The sequence below is a fragment of the Microcaecilia unicolor genome, chromosome 11, assembly GCF_901765095.1.
Source record: "Microcaecilia unicolor chromosome 11, aMicUni1.1, whole genome shotgun sequence".
In the NCBI taxonomy this organism is placed as follows: Eukaryota; Metazoa; Chordata; class Amphibia; order Gymnophiona; family Siphonopidae; genus Microcaecilia; species Microcaecilia unicolor.
This window is the reverse complement of record NC_044041.1, coordinates 92,470,626-92,486,135: the sequence shown is the minus strand read 5'-3', so window position 1 is coordinate 92,486,135 and position 15,510 is coordinate 92,470,626. Positions and strand designations below refer to the sequence as shown.

The 15,510-nt window shown below is 43.0% G+C and overlaps 1 protein-coding gene across 1 annotated transcript in view; it reads left to right on the top strand.

Moving 5' to 3' along the window:
* The window catches only part of MAST3 (microtubule associated serine/threonine kinase 3), a 208,209-nt gene that overhangs the window by 122,183 nt on the left and 70,516 nt on the right, over nucleotides 1-15,510 (top strand). Inside the window, 5 exon segments of the mRNA XM_030219481.1 lie at nucleotides 3,107-3,267; nucleotides 3,927-4,002; nucleotides 5,737-5,946; nucleotides 8,812-8,913; nucleotides 9,656-9,788. Of these exon segments, the coding sequence (XP_030075341.1) occupies nucleotides 3,107-3,267; nucleotides 3,927-4,002; nucleotides 5,737-5,946; nucleotides 8,812-8,913; nucleotides 9,656-9,788 (682 nt within the window).

Here is a 15,510-nt window from a genome sequence, read left to right as displayed (position 1 = left end):
AATAGAGACAATTTTTAAGTTTGTTTGAATTTGTGGGATTAGAGTGAATAATGAGTCTAGCAGTATCCCAGGATTCCTGACCTGTGTTTTTAGGGGGCGTTCATATGATTTTGAAGTCTGGTATTTTTCTACTTATGTTTGGTACCCAAAGAATCTCTGTTTTATCTGGGTTCAGGCAAAATTTGTTCTTGTTTGCCCATTCTTGAGTTGAGGTTAGGCAGGTAATCAGTTTACTTAGAGTTGTGGGTAGATCTCGTTCAGTGGGTATGAGTAGTTGCCATAGATGTAGAATTTTGTGTCCATTGACTGAAGTAGCTTAGCCAGAAGCTGGAGGTAGATATTAAATAAAGTGGGAGACAATAAGGATCCCTGTGGCACCCTACAGTCCAGTGCTCAAGGTGATGATGTGCTGCTGCTGAACAGAACTGATTGTTGTCTGACAGGATTTGAACCAAGTAAGTACTGTGTCACTGATAACCTGTTTTTGCCAGTCTTGTAAGCATGATATTATGATCCACGGTGTCGAAGGCTGCTGAGAAATTGAGCAACAGTAGTTTTGAGGCAGATCCCCTGTCAATGGTTTCTGTATAGATCAAGAAGGAACACAAGAACTGTCTCTGTTCCATACCAGGTCTAAAGCCAGGTTGACAAGGCCAGTTACTTTCAATTAGCCAGTCGTTGAGTTGATTGCAGACTGTCCGTTCTATACGTTTTGCGAGGAAAGGAATGTCAGAGATTGGTTGGTAGTTTCCGAGCTTGTCCTGCCACAATGAGCTCTTTTTCAGTAGGCCTTGCACTACAGCTCTTTTTAGTGTTTAAAACAGTGGCGTAGCCAGACCTGACATTTTGGGTGGGCCCAGAGCTAATATGGGTGGGCACTATGTATATATAGGTGTGAGTAGTTTTTTTGGGGGGGATCCTAAATAAATTTTAATAAACAGTCTGCCCAACAGCTGTCCTACAGCAACATAAACCACATACATATTTGGAACCTATGTTGCAAACCATAAAACCACCAGTTCTGAACACTCAAATACCAATAACAGCACCTTTAAAAAGGCAATAGCAATACGTGTCTCATTGAAAAAGCCAGACTGATATAGATCGCCACAAACACCACATGCCAGCAGAATCTCTTACCTTGGTCACATATAGAACACAGATCAACCATCATTAATTACAGAATAAAGGACCAAAAATTTGAATTTGTCCTGTAGCCCAGCATCAGCCATACCCTTCCCTTCCCCATCACTTCATCCTTGTAGCCCACCATTGGCCCTGCCCCCATCCATCCTTATAGCCCAGTATCAGCCATACTCTTCCCTTCCTACCCTCCCATCTCTCCCTGTAGCCCAGCATCAGTCCTACCTTCCTTTTATACCCCCCCCCCCGCCCAATCAGGAATCTGCCCTACCCTTCCCTATCCCCCCACTTCTCACAGTAGCCTTAGTCCCACCTGCCCCAGGCATGGCCTCATTCTCCCTCCTGCCCCCTTCTCAGACCCCAGACCCCTTCTCCCATATGAGTCCGTCCCCTCCCCTCCCAGACCCCGTTCCCATCCCTTTCAACCATCTGAGCCCCTGCTCTCCCCACCCCACCCCGACCCCTTCTCCCATCTGAGCCCCCCTCCCCAGTCCCCACCTGCCTACCAGCTCCGTCGACGGGGAGAGATGACCCTCTGCTACCGACACCCAGCCTTAAAAAAGAAAATGGAAGAAGCGCCTTGCGTCTGATCTGCTCTCCGCTGCTAAGGCAAACAAATCGCCTCATCACGTCGGCCCTTCAATCACTGTGTCCCACCCTCGCGGAAATAGGAAGTTACATCAGAGGGCGGGACACAGTGATTGAAGGGCCGATGCGACAAGGCGATTTGTTTGCCTTAGCAGCGCAAAGCAGATCAGACACGAGGTGCTTCTTCCGTTTTCTTTTTTAAGGCTGGCTGTCTGGTGGCAGAAGAGGGAGGGTCATCTCTCCCTGTCGACGGAGCTGGTAGGCAGGTGGGGACTACGGCGCCAGCGGGACGGGGCGGACGTTGGTTGGGCGGGCCTGGAGGGAAAGTGGCTGGGCCTGAGCCCATCCAGGCCCGCCTGTGGCGACGCCCCTGGTTTTAAAAAGCCAGTGCACATAACTGCCTCCCTGCATAAATTAAACAATAGGGGATAGTGAGAACATTGTAGCAACCCAAAAATCTAATAAATGGGGATTCTTTGCCCAAAACGCTACCCTGTGATCAGACAGATGAATCATCGGAAGGCATTATCTCTAATGCCTGCAGCCATTGAAGGGCGTTATCTCTAATAACTGCAGCCCAGTATCTCTTCAGGAGTACTTGAGTGGTCAACTGGATTGAAAGCCAACAACATATGGAACAAAACCAGCAATATACACCGCTGAGCATCAATCTTGTGCAGTCTCTCATCCTGCCCTGCAGTCATTACTGTTCCTGTACTATGACTGGGGTGGAAGCCTGTCTGATGATGTACAAAAATATCATCATCATCCCAAAAAAAAAAAAAAAAAAATTTTTTTTAATCCTTTTTGCTGCTCTAAATGTGTAGCAGCAAAAAGGATATTTGCTATTTATTTATACATTTTTCTTAACCACTCTTCCAACCAGGTTTATTAGAGCTATATTAAGACCGGGTTTCTGTAGCAAATGGGGTAACAGAATGGTGGAAATGAAGGAATGAAGCCCTCTTCTGATGAAACCATTAATGTTGTTCCTTAAAACCTCTGAGGCTTTATCTGAAAGCTCCTTCAACAGCTTTGAAGAACAAGGATCTAACAAACAAGTGATGTGAATGTTCAGTTCATTTTTCATCTCTGTATTAGTAAAGCAAGCCAGCCAACAGCAACAGAGAATGCATGGCTGATTTGGAAAACAGTGCCTCAAAAACATTGAGTCTCCTGCTTTGGGGGAAGGGATCCCTCTGAGAAATCATCCCTTTTCTAAAGGAAACTTGGGACAGCAAACTTTGCAAAGAATCCACTCACCCATCCTGGACCCTGTGCTGTCACTCTCAGGATAATGTGGATCCTTCCAGGTGAGCTCTCTGGTTTGTACCTCTGCTCTTCATGTGCTCTCTCTCTCTCTCTTGTTTTGTAGTCCTCCTCATCCTCCCAGGAGCGGCTGCACCAGCTGCCCTATCAGCCCACACCAGACGAGCTTCACTTCCTGTCCGAACACTTCTGCGGCACAGAGAACATCACGGACGAGGAGGGGGGCCGAAACTCTCCTTGCTTGCGCCCACGGTCTCGGAGTCTCAGGTGGGTAAAGATGTAACAGGTGATTGTTGCATAAAGGAATAGCTGTTTATCAAGGCTTAGCCCCCTGATTGTGTCTGCAACATTTACACATATTTTTACAATTTGACCTAGCTAAGTCATGGGAAAAGCTGTAGGAGGAGGTGATTTTTAAGTTTAGGTGAATTATTCTATGGTAAAAAAAAAAAAGAGAGAAAATAAATATCTTCAAACAGCCAGAAGCTAATAGCATTATTACTTGAAATCCAACAAATTGGTCAGGAGCTGCAAGTTGGGGGGGGGTTGCTTTTTAAGGGTGTGCCCCCCAGAAAAGGAGACATTGAAAACGGACAGATTTTTCCTGAAATTACGCACCAGCTAGATGAGGGAAATTTTACATCTAGCTTGTCTGTAGGCAGTTGCCGTTTATGCAGCTTGACAAAGTGTGAACGCCTGTCCAGTGTAGCTTCTGCTCTGGTTTTGCATTCATCACACAAGCATTGAGGTTCTGCTGACTGCTGCATCTTTCTAGAGCCAAAGAGGTAAATTAGGAGGCAGTGAGAGCTTCCCTCCCCCACTAAATGCATAGAAGGGCCATGGATGCACAATATGTCCAAACCACAGGCATGAGAACAATGAAAAGTTAATGTTTTCTCTCTCTTTTATTTTGCCCCATTTCCCAGTCCTGGACGAACCTCAGGAACTTTCGATAACGAAATCGTCATGATGAATCACATCTACAAAGAGCGATTCCCCAAGGTAAGGCATGTGATAGAGGAGGGGAGTAGCCCAAAAATCTCTGAAGTTACTTAACATCAGGGAGACTGTGTTACCAGAACACGGCTTAAGTTCTCAGAGGTGCTTTGTAGAGCCCTGTGGGGGACATTAGGTATGTCAACTGCTCAGTTCACTGATACACCACCTCCCCACTTTCAATCCTTTGGTTCCAGCACATTGCATCTGTGGTCTGACCCTTCCACTGGGTGAATGGGGAAACTTTTTTCTCAATCAGTTTGGAAGAATAAGCGTTTATGAAAGCACTAGAAGATATGAACTGTAGTACTTTATAGGCTTTCTCTTGTTAAAAGTTCAACCCAAAGTAGTTTACGTTATAATTAATAATTATGTAATTCATCATAATAATACTTCAGAATCATACCATTAATAAGGAGCAAACTACATTACCAGTCTAGAGGCGAAATTCAACTGGGTGGGCTCACTGCTCTTATTAGGAAAGCCTTTAAAGGGTGAGGTAGAGGATTCTGTGGCAGTTTAAGGGGGAGGGGGAACGGGAGGAGAGCACATTGATTCCACTTAAGGTAGTAAAAACTTTGGTGCCTGTTCTTGAATGGTTGTGTTTGTGTCTAGAAATGAAGTTGATTTTATGATTTTGGTTTTGTTGACATCTATTTACTCATCACCCAGTGTGGTAAAGCAGGCTATATAATTTGAAAGAAGCAAATTCAGGTGTGCGTAATAAGTTATCATGCCTTGGCTGAGGGGTCTCTTATTGTGTGAAAGTATTGCCTGATTCTGGCTGGGACTGCTTCTCTGGTGTCCTGCCTGATCACTCTTAAACTGTATAACGTATACCTCATCCTGGACAGGTTTATATTGTTCAGTATATTGTATGGGGTTCTATTGTATTGGTAGAGAGCCACATGCACACACAACGTGGGGGAGCAGCTGGAAGAAATGGAACATGCATGTGAGATGTAAAATGTTTTTAATGTAAAATGTTTTTAATTTGTTATTGTGCAAAGATGGAAGGAATCCTCAGGGCTGTGTCCTTAAGCTGAAGAGATGAGGCCTAAGCACCAGGAGAAAAGGGCATTAGACACCCTTCTCTCCCCCAACCCCCAAGGTTTCTGTCCTTAAGATCGGTTGATTGCCAGGACTAAGCACCATGAGACAGGGCATTAGACAACCTCCTCTCCCCCCCCCACCCCCCTCAAGGGTTCTATCCTTACGATTGGTTGATTTCCAGAATAATGATCTGGGAGAGTCTGGCAGATGGATATGATTGTTTTTTATTAGGCAAATATACTGTATAAAGTTGCAAACTTCTAGCCAGGTCTACTGTATTCATGCCTGAGAGGTGAGGTCCTTTCAAGTCCTAAATTCTCACCACTTAAAATTTTTAGCCCTTAATAAAGTTATTGAACCTACCGAAGTTCAAATTGTCAGTTTCATCCTTTGAGAAAGATGTTTTTTTGAGGGCTATGATAATAACCTTTTATTTCAAGATAAGTATTATCCAAAGATAAGGCTGGACCTAAGCTTTTGAGATACTGTGGGCCCTCTTCAGGCACATTCCTTTGAAAATCTGAGGAAGGGGGTATGCATGGTCTGGAAAGAGAGAATTCTTGTGTGGTACAGCATTTGATTTTCTTTATTGATGGACCAAGTTCAGCATACCTCTTCTTCTGGGTTATAAAGACCCTTAAGGACCACAGTCTGTTCAACAGAGTCTTGCATGTCTTTGTCCAACAGGCCACAGCCCAGATGGAAGAACGTCTACAGGAAATCATCTTGAACTTCTCCCCTCACAGCACGCTGCCCCTGGCGGATGGCGTCCTTGGCTTCATCCACCACCAGGTTGTAGAGCTGGCACGTGACTGCCTAGATAAGTCAAGGGGAGCGCTGGTCACTTCACGCTACTTCCTGGAGCTGCAGGAAAAACTGGAGAAGATGCTGCAGGATGTGAGTTGATGCTCTTTTTTTTTTTTTTTTTTTCCCTCTCCTAGTCTTTGAACCAAAGCCTTGTCTTGAACTCACCCCTACTCTGTTGCTTTTTCTTGGCTATTATATTGTGTTGACTGGTTTGACCTCAACCTCCCTCTAAGGAAAGTAGCCTTGTAGGACAACAGCTGTGCGCATCAGGTCCAGAAAGTGCAGTTGTAACTAGAGAAGAGTGGCAGAAGATATAGGAAGCCAAAGAAAGAAGACCTAGGAAGAATATCAATAAAGAGAAATAGTAGAGTTCTTAGAGCAAATGTATCAAATATATAATGGTTCTTCTAAGTCACTTTCTGGTTATGATGTCTGTAGTACAGAGATTCCCAAACTGTGGGTTTTGACTTGGGTGGACACTACATAGGAAATTACTGTCCATTGCCCACCAGGGATTTATGCAAATTGGGGTTGCAGCTGCAGAAAGATTGGTGAGCACTGGTGTACTAGGAAGTGACATCTCTGGTTCATTAAAGGTCTGGGCATTTTTTTTTACACGGTTTTGCTCAGTTGATTCCGGCCCAATCATGACTAACCTCTACGAGGGCTAGGTCATAACTGAGCCTTCATTTGTATCTACCTGAGCTTTATTAGCTGCCTTTTGTGTTGTCGCTTCCAATCTGTGTAGCCCAGTTGTTGTAGTGCTAATCTTGATGGCCATAGACCACAGCTCCCCCAGAACTTGTACCTGTGTGTCCTGTATTTGGCCACTAGGTGTTGCTGTCAGGAAATAGCTGGAGTTCCCTAGCCAAGGGTGGAGGGATAGACTGAATAATGTTTTTGAGCAGTCACCACCACTCCTGGGCCAAGCTGCAGAGACCGGACTAGGTCTTCACTGGACTGGATTACTGCAATGATGATGTCAAAGAGCTGAGATGGTTTATTGTAGATTTAGTTGAGGTTTCTGGTAGGACAAGTACATAAGTATTGCCATACTAGGACAGTCCGAAGGTCCATCAAGCCCAGCATCCTGTTTTCAAGAGTGGCCAATCCAGGTCGCAATAGTACATTACATTTTATGCTGCTTATCCTAGAAGTAAGCAGTGGATTTTCCCCATTTTAATAATGGCTTATGGACTTTTCTTTTAGGAAGCTATCCAAACCCTTTTTTAAAACCCCACTAAGCTAACTGCTTTTACTTCATTCTCTGACAACAAATTCCAGAATTGAATTACACATTGAGAGAAGAAATATTTTCTCCGATTCTTTTCAAATTGACTACTTTGTAGCTTCATTACGTGCCTCCTAGTATTTTTGGAAAGAGTAAACAATCAATTCACTTCTACCCATTCCATTCCACTCATTATTTTATAGACCTCTTATCATATCTCCCCTCAGCCATCTCTTCTCCAGACTGAAGAGCCCTAGCCACTTAAGCCTTTCCTCATAGGGAAGTCATCCCATCTCCTTTATCATTTTCATCGCCCTTCTCTGTACCTTTTCTAATTTCACCATATCTTTTTTGAGATGCGGCGACCAGAACTGCACACAGTATTTGAGGTGTAGTCGCACCATGGAGCGATACAAAGGCATTATAACGTCCTCATTTTTCTTTTCCACTCCTTTCCTAATAATACCTAACATTCTGTTTGCTTTTAGCCGCCACTGCACACTGAGCAGAGGGTTTCAACGTATCAATGATCCCTTTCCTGGTTGGTGACTCCTAATGTGTAACCTTGCATTATGCAGCTATAGTTTGGGTTCCTCTTTCCCACTCGTTCACATTAAATGTCATGTGCCCTGTGGAAGTCCAGTCTCCAGTCAGGATACCACAGAGAAGCTCTCTGTAACAAACAGGTTGACATCTAGGACAAAGCAGCCTTGACTTTTTCACCAGCTCAAAGTGATTTGTTTACTTCAGCTACACGTTACAAGGTTACTAGACATGTTTTCTTGCTTAGGCAAGAACAATATGAAATAGAATTGTGAGGCAGCCCAGGAGGGATGGGGGGGGAGGGGTGGATTGGCAAACAGTACTGCGAGCAGAGCAGCTCCAGCCACTTCATCTGAAATGTGAGATTGTAACATTTAATTGTGGAAGGTTTGATTTCCCCTTCTTTTGCCAGTGGTCATTACTTTGCTTGTGTCCCCACTGGGTTCGAGGGTAGAACCAGATCATTAACCATCTGTTGTGCAGGAGTCAGCCAGTAGGGATGGTACTCGGCTTCCATTGCAGCCAAAGAGAGGCTAAGATGCATACCTACCTGGCTTTACTTAGGTGTAGTCCAGGTTAGAACTGATCTGTGAGGAGGCAAGTGAAACAATCTGACTATACGGAGACGTTATAGTATCTACAACATATCGTCAAGGTCTTTATCAAGACCATCTGATATTACGTTCATTCTTTCAAGCTTCAAGGATCATTCAAGACTCCTGAGGCAGGCCTGTGGCCGAAACACAGTACTGTGTCAAGTCTGTGAAATAAAGCTGTGCTACTTCCCACTTCCTATCAGATTCTAGAACTGATCTGTTACATTTTTCCTGGATCTATATCCCATTGTCAACACTGAGGCCTAGTCTGGTAAAGTGCCCCATTTGTTTGGTTTTGTTGTTGTTACTGTTTTTTTGTTAGTATGTTTTAGCACTTTTGTGGTGCCTTTTCAACATACTGCAAGTATCTTATTGTAGTGTTACTGTTCCTTTGGTCAGGGGGAGCGCACTGCTGTTTTACACGCACTCAAAAATGCTTCTGTGGGGAAATATTTCAATTGTTAAACTTCAGTCTGCCTCTTTTCAGATACTGTTCCCTATAATGAAGCTTTCAGACTACAGCATGTGTCTGCAGGTGTAAATTTTATATATGTCTGTAAATAAATAGGTTTTCTTTTACTTTAGGCATACGAGCGCTCGGAGAGTGAAGAAGTGGCATTTATTGTACAGTTAGTTCGGAAGCTGCTGATGGTGATATCTCGGCCGGCTCGTCTTCTGGAGTGCCTAGTAAGAAACCCTGCATTCTGCCCTTTTTTGTGGCCTGGCCAGCCTTTCATATTTTCTCTCCCTGTCAGCACATACTTTCCTGTGTGCTGGTGCTGTAAACCTGTAGTGCTCGGCCTGTATTCCAGGAAGGCATTGAAGGGCACACAGGCAAAAAGACTGCGCTAACTTTATCGAAGCTACCAGGGCACTGGTCTGAATATCAGTTGTGCCCATTAACTTCCAGATAGGTGCACTGATCTACAAAAACAAGTGGCTTAAAAACTGCTGACTGAGATCTGAGGGAGCCAGAGTTAAATCTGACTTCTCCACTGACTCTCCTTGTGATCTTGTAGAAATCGCTTCACCAACACCCCCTCCCCCGTAGCCTCAAGTACAACGTAAGCTATTTCCCTTGCAATCTGTGTGCATGTTTGTAATTCACCATGTGAAAAAGGCAGCTCCTGTCATCCTCAAGTATTTAAAATATAACCAACTAGAAAGAAGTTCCAGGTGGCCATATAAGAAATAGGGATGATGTGGTTGACCGTTTCAGGATTTTCAAATGCTACTACCCGGCACCTCCTTTCCTGCATTTTAGCATCTCCTGATGGTGGGTAGCCGGCCCTTGGAATCTGGAAGGTTTTCCATGGTCAGCTTGTGTATGTTGGGCCTGAGTTATTTCACACAGTGCCATATGGAATTGCACTCCGATTCTATTGTGTTAACACTTACTCAACATGATTGATGATTTTTATGTTTCCAGGAGTTTGACCCTGAGGAATTCTACCATCTCTTGGAGGCTGCAGAAGGTCATGCCAAGGCAGGCCAAGGTATAAAGACAGATATCCCCCGTTATATCATCAGCCAGCTCGGCCTCACCAAGGACCCCTTACAAGGTGAGAAACTCCTTCTTTTAAAAGAACACAAAAATGAGCTTGATGAGTTTTTTGGGGTTGTTTTCCATCTGTTGAGCTTGTTAAATCCATCCATGGGAGCTATTTGCTAGACAAGAAAACAATCCTCCTTATGCAGGGAATAGGGGTGGGATAGTTTTTAAGCTACCACCTTTTGATACAAAGTGTGTAAGTACTGCTTCCTTTGAAAATGAACCTGTGGACATTTTTGCACCTGCTTCATGTGCAGGTGAAACTGTTATAGAAAATAATGCATGCAGATTTGAAAATACAATCTGCACATTATTTTCAGAACCAGCCCAAAAAGATGCTATTGCCTTCCCTCTGGCTCAAAGTGCATACATTGTAGAATCTTGTGTATTAAAGGGGGTAATTATAAAGGATTTTTCTCATGTAAAAGGGTGTTTATAATGTGTAAAAAGTATGCATGGTGATAAGAAGACCCAAGCTTTTCCATGACCCTAATGTTCAGGGTGGATTTTGGGTAGAGTTATGAGTAATACACACGTTTTATAAGATATGTATGAATGTTTTTATGCCTGTTGGCAAGCAACTTCAATCTAGGTACTATATAGATATCCTTCACACGTATTGCTAGCCTAAGCAGCATGTTATGAAATTAACCTCCATATTGAATTGCGCAAGTGCAATTCCTTACCATCCTGCAGACCTGTCCGAGTGCTTGGGTATATACTGTCCTGCCAGCAGATGGAGACTGAGAGCCATTGAAGTATGACATCACTCTACATAGCATTCTGTGCAACCTAGCGAGAGCCAGTAAGTTCCCAGCCTCCAGCAGGTGGAAGGTGAGATACTTTGTGCAGTCTGGTCCATCAGGTAGACACTTTTTTGTTAGTGAAGAAGAGAATTTAAATAAATAAGGTACCTTACTTTGCGGTTCTCAGTGGTTTATCTGCTCCATAGGGAGTTACATCTGGGGGTGCCCCAGTCACTTCCCTGTTCCCTCCCCACAACTGTCCCTTCTATAGGAGTCAGTCATTGTGCCTCGGTCCTTCTCCGAAGTCTAGTCTGGTAAATCTCAATTCATGTCCTCTAATTTTACTACTTCCTCTTCTCTGCAAAAGATTTGTTTCTATATTAATACCTTTCAAGTATTTAAACGTCACTAACATATTTCCCCTGCCTGCCCCTTCTTTCCTCTAGGGTATACATATTCAGGTCTTCCAGTCTCTTTTCATATGTCTTTTGGTGCATACCATTTTTGTCACCTTCCTCTGGACTGCTTCAAGTCTGTTTTACATCCTTAGCAAGATACAGCCTCCAACACAATACTTCAGGTGGGGGCTCTTACCAACAACTTGTACAGGGGCATCAACACCTCCTTTGTTCTGCTGGTTATGCTTTCTATGCAGTCTGGCATCCTTCTGGCTACAACCACCACCTTGTTACGTTGTTTTCTCACCTTCAGATCCTCTGACATCCCATGGTCCCCCCTCTCTCTCTCTGTTCATATTGGCCTCTCACCTCCTAGGACATACAGCTCCCCTGGATTTATACTCCCCAAATTCATCAGTCTGCACTCCTCTGCATTAAATTTTAATTACTAAACATTAGACCATTCTTCTAACTTTTGCAGATCCTTTTTTCATGTTTTCCACTCCTCCAAGATGTCCACTCTGTTACAAATCTTGGTATCATCGGCAAAAAGGCAAACCTTACCTTCTAAACCTTGGCAGTATCACTCACAAATATTAAACAGAATCAGCCCAGCACCGATCCTTGAGGCACTCCACTACTCACCTTTCCTTTCCTCCGAGGAATTCCATTGACCATCATCCTTTGGCGTCAGTCTGTCACCAGTTTCTAATCCAGTTCACTACTTTGGGTCCTAACTTCGACCTGTCAAGTGTATTCAAGATCCTCTTATGTGGAACCGTGTCAAAGGCTTTGCGAAATTCAAGTAGATTACATCTAGTGCATGTCCTCAATCCAATTCTCTGGTCGTCCAGCCGAAGAATTCAATCAAATTTGTTTGGCACAATTTACCGTTTGGTAAACCATGTTGCCTTGGATCTTGTAACCCATTGGATTCTAGGAAATTTTCTATCCTTTCCTCTACAATGCTTCCATTACTGCGAAGCTTACCGCCCTGTAGTTTCCCGCTTCTTCTCGTCACCACTTTAGTGAAGAAGAGGACCACATCCGCTCTTTCCAATCCCACTGACCCTCTCCCATCTCCAAGGATTTATTAAACAAATCTTTAAAGAGGACTCATCAGATCCTCTCTGAGCTCCCTCAATGCCTGGATGGATCCCATCTGTCCATGGCTTTTTGTCCTTCAGTTTTCAAGTTCATAGCACACCATTCACGGAAGAAAGTGTTATATGTACCTCCATTCTCATAATGTACCTTTGCCAGCTGATCATGGTCCTTCTCCAGGATTTTCTTCTGTAAACACAAAATATTGTTTAGTACATTTGCTTTCCTTGTCATTCTCCACATAGCGGTCCACAGCATCTTTCAGTCTCACAATTCCATTGTTTAGCCTTCTTCCTTTCACTGAATATCTGCAAAATTCTTGTCTCCCCTCCTTACATTTCTGCTATTGTTCTTCCGCTTGGACTTTCGCAGACGTGTCTCTGTCTTGGCTACTTTCAATTTCATCCGGAATCATTTTCTGTGTTTCTCTTCTGAGGTTTTTCTGTATTTCATGAACACCATCTCTTTTTTTTGCCTTTATTTCTCTGACACTTATTTGGAGAACCATATTGGTTTCCTTTTTCTCTGCTCTCCTCACATAAGGTCAGTAGCCACTTCTGTAGCTCCCTTCAGCCTTGACCACTCTTTCCACATCTTATAGTCCTCCCATCCCATCAGCTTCTTTTCTTCAGTGCACCCCCATTTTACCAAAATCAGCTTGTTGAAAGCGGGACTTTGAGTTTTTAGTGGCTAGCCCTCCACTTTAGCTGTTATATCAACCCAACTGTTTGATGATCACTACTGCACAGGTGGGCACCCACTCTGACATTCAGATGCACTTTCCTTATTTATGAGCACCAGATCCAATGTCGCTCTTCTCATGAGTTCTGTCACCATTGTCTGAGCAGAGCACATTGAGAAATATCCACACAATGTTGTTCAAAGTACTAGATCAAAGTACTTATGTAAAAGTAAAAATAAATGTGTATTTTAATAAGTAAAAGTACAATGAAGAACCGCATTAAAAATGTACTTGTGAAAATAAAAATATTACCGCCTAATATATACGTTTTGAGTAAAAAGTAAAAGTACTGTAACTACAGTGAATGCAACTATTACATTTTTATCTCAACAATTTATTGCTCTACAATTCAATCTACTTCACTTTAGCAAAACTAAATTTTGAAAGAGGACTGTCACTCATGTGAGTACGCTTGTGAGTCATTAATCCACCACTGCTAAAAAAAAAAAAAAGTATTCAACGTCACTATCAGGAAGTGGATTGTTCAGTCTGATAAAAGTTCCTTCAAACCAGGCCAGGCTGCAGTATTACTGATGCCTTTTAAATGGGGTCCTGCAGGTATTGATCAAAGGAATCTGTCTGAAAACACTTACATAGTAACATAGTAGATGACAGCAGAAAAAGACCTGCGCGGTCCATCCAGTCTGCCAACAAGATAAACTCACATGTGCTTACTTTTTGTGTATACCTTACCTTGATTTGTACCTGTCCTTTTCCGGGCACAGACCATATAGTCTGCCCACACTATCCCTGCCTCCCAACCACCAGCCCCGCCTCCACCACGGTTTCGGCCACGACCGTATAAGTCTGGCCCAGCACTATCCCCGCCTTCCAAACCACCAGTCCCGCCCCCCCACCATCGCTCTGGCACAGACCGTATAAGTCTGCCCAGCAATTGATTTTCTTATAGCAAAGAATGCTTTATCATCATCGTTTTCATTATCTGCATTATTATAGTGCTAATTCTCATTTGCGACTTCTTCTTGTTTATTGTCATGCTGTCCAATTACAAAGAAGGCTTACACAAGTTGAAATCATTAACAGTTTTTCGTCTGATGGCAAACTCTGTTTTGAATATCTTCAAGAACTGACTGCAAGAATGTCAAGTGTATTGTAAACCCCCTGGTGGCAGAGCAAGGTATTAAATGATCGTACCAATATGTCACAGTGTTTCCCCGAAATGACTCAATACCAACCAGGGAGTTTAACAATAAAAAGAAAATATTTGTTTATTAGTGAATTATATTAAATGCTAATGAAATTTTATCAACTTGCAAATTTTAACGTATGGTATTCCAATTACAGGTTAGCAACACAAATCAGTTTAGTCTCTAGAAACATTGTGAGCATCCTCAGATAAGTATAAATATTAGTTACATAAATCATTTAAGTACATTCAATTCCACAAAACACCAGACTCTTCAAAGTCTCCCCTCTCCTGTCCCTCAGACCCCTGGAGACCCCCAAGGATCCCAACATGTAAGTTTCCTCTACTTTTTTTTCTTCTTTTTAGTTATCTCTCACTTATTGTTCAGGTTTCCTTTACTATTTTCTCTTATGTGCACTTTTTAAATAGTTTCAGTCACTTAGCTGCTCTCTTTGTTTTCTCTCTCTGGCTCTCTTGAACGGTGGGCGCCTTTTCTTTCATGATCTCCAGCATCAACTTTCTTCCAGTCTTTTCCTAGTAACAGGTTCTCACCATACAGCTCCTTCCCACTGCCAGCCTGAGCTGTTTGTCACTCCCTGAAAGTTCCATCAGCAATGCGGAACACTCAGCGCATGCACACAGACCACTCAGTTTCACTGCACTGCTCACTGTCTCCACACCATATCCAGAATGAGCCAGGTAATCTTTTAACATTTACCCATAGGGGTTACAGTATGAAACTCTTAAGACCAGACAAGGCAGGCTATCAATCCAGTGGACAGTCATGCCAGTGTAAAAGTTTCATGAGATGTCCAGCAGTCTGAAGTAGACATATGTCTGTTCACCAAGAATTGCAACCAGCTTCAACTTCATCTCTGCTTCAAAGTGACCGAACTCATTACTGTTCTGTTTGGCTGGAGACTAGTAATCAGTTCAACAAGCACAGGCAACTCTACTGTTCTCATAGGCTGTATTCCCTGAACACCAAAATTTAAGATGAGATGATCCACTGTTTGTGTGACGAGGTTTGCAATAGCAAAATCCTGTTCAAGGTTTTGTCGTTTCATTTGGTTTAATGAAGAATCATCATTTAGGTATCTCTGCTACTTTTACTTTTAACTGCAAGCATCAGAAATAACTAGGTAAAAGTTGTAAAAATTGGCAAAATTTATTATTTTGGTAAAAGTAACAGATTTTTCCTGTACTTCTTTACAAGTAAAAGTAACAAAACTTTTACTTAAGCACATTTACTTAGTTACTATACTTAGTTCCAATTCCGCAGGTAGGATTTTCCAATCCACATCCAACAGATTGAAATCTCCCAGCAACAGTATCTCCCCTTTCCCACCTTTTGGATATCTACAACCAGATCTTTATCGAGTTGCTATGATTGTTTCGGAGATCTGTAGACAACACCCATGTGAATAGAGATTCCATCTTTCTTTTCAAGGCGATCCCGGAGATCTGTAGACAACACCCATGTGAATAGAGATTCCATCTTTCTTTTCAAGGCGATCCATATCACTTCTTCCTTTCCCCAGCATATACCCAAGTGTCTGGACTAGTCTGAAGGAACTCAAGGAAAGAAAATTAGC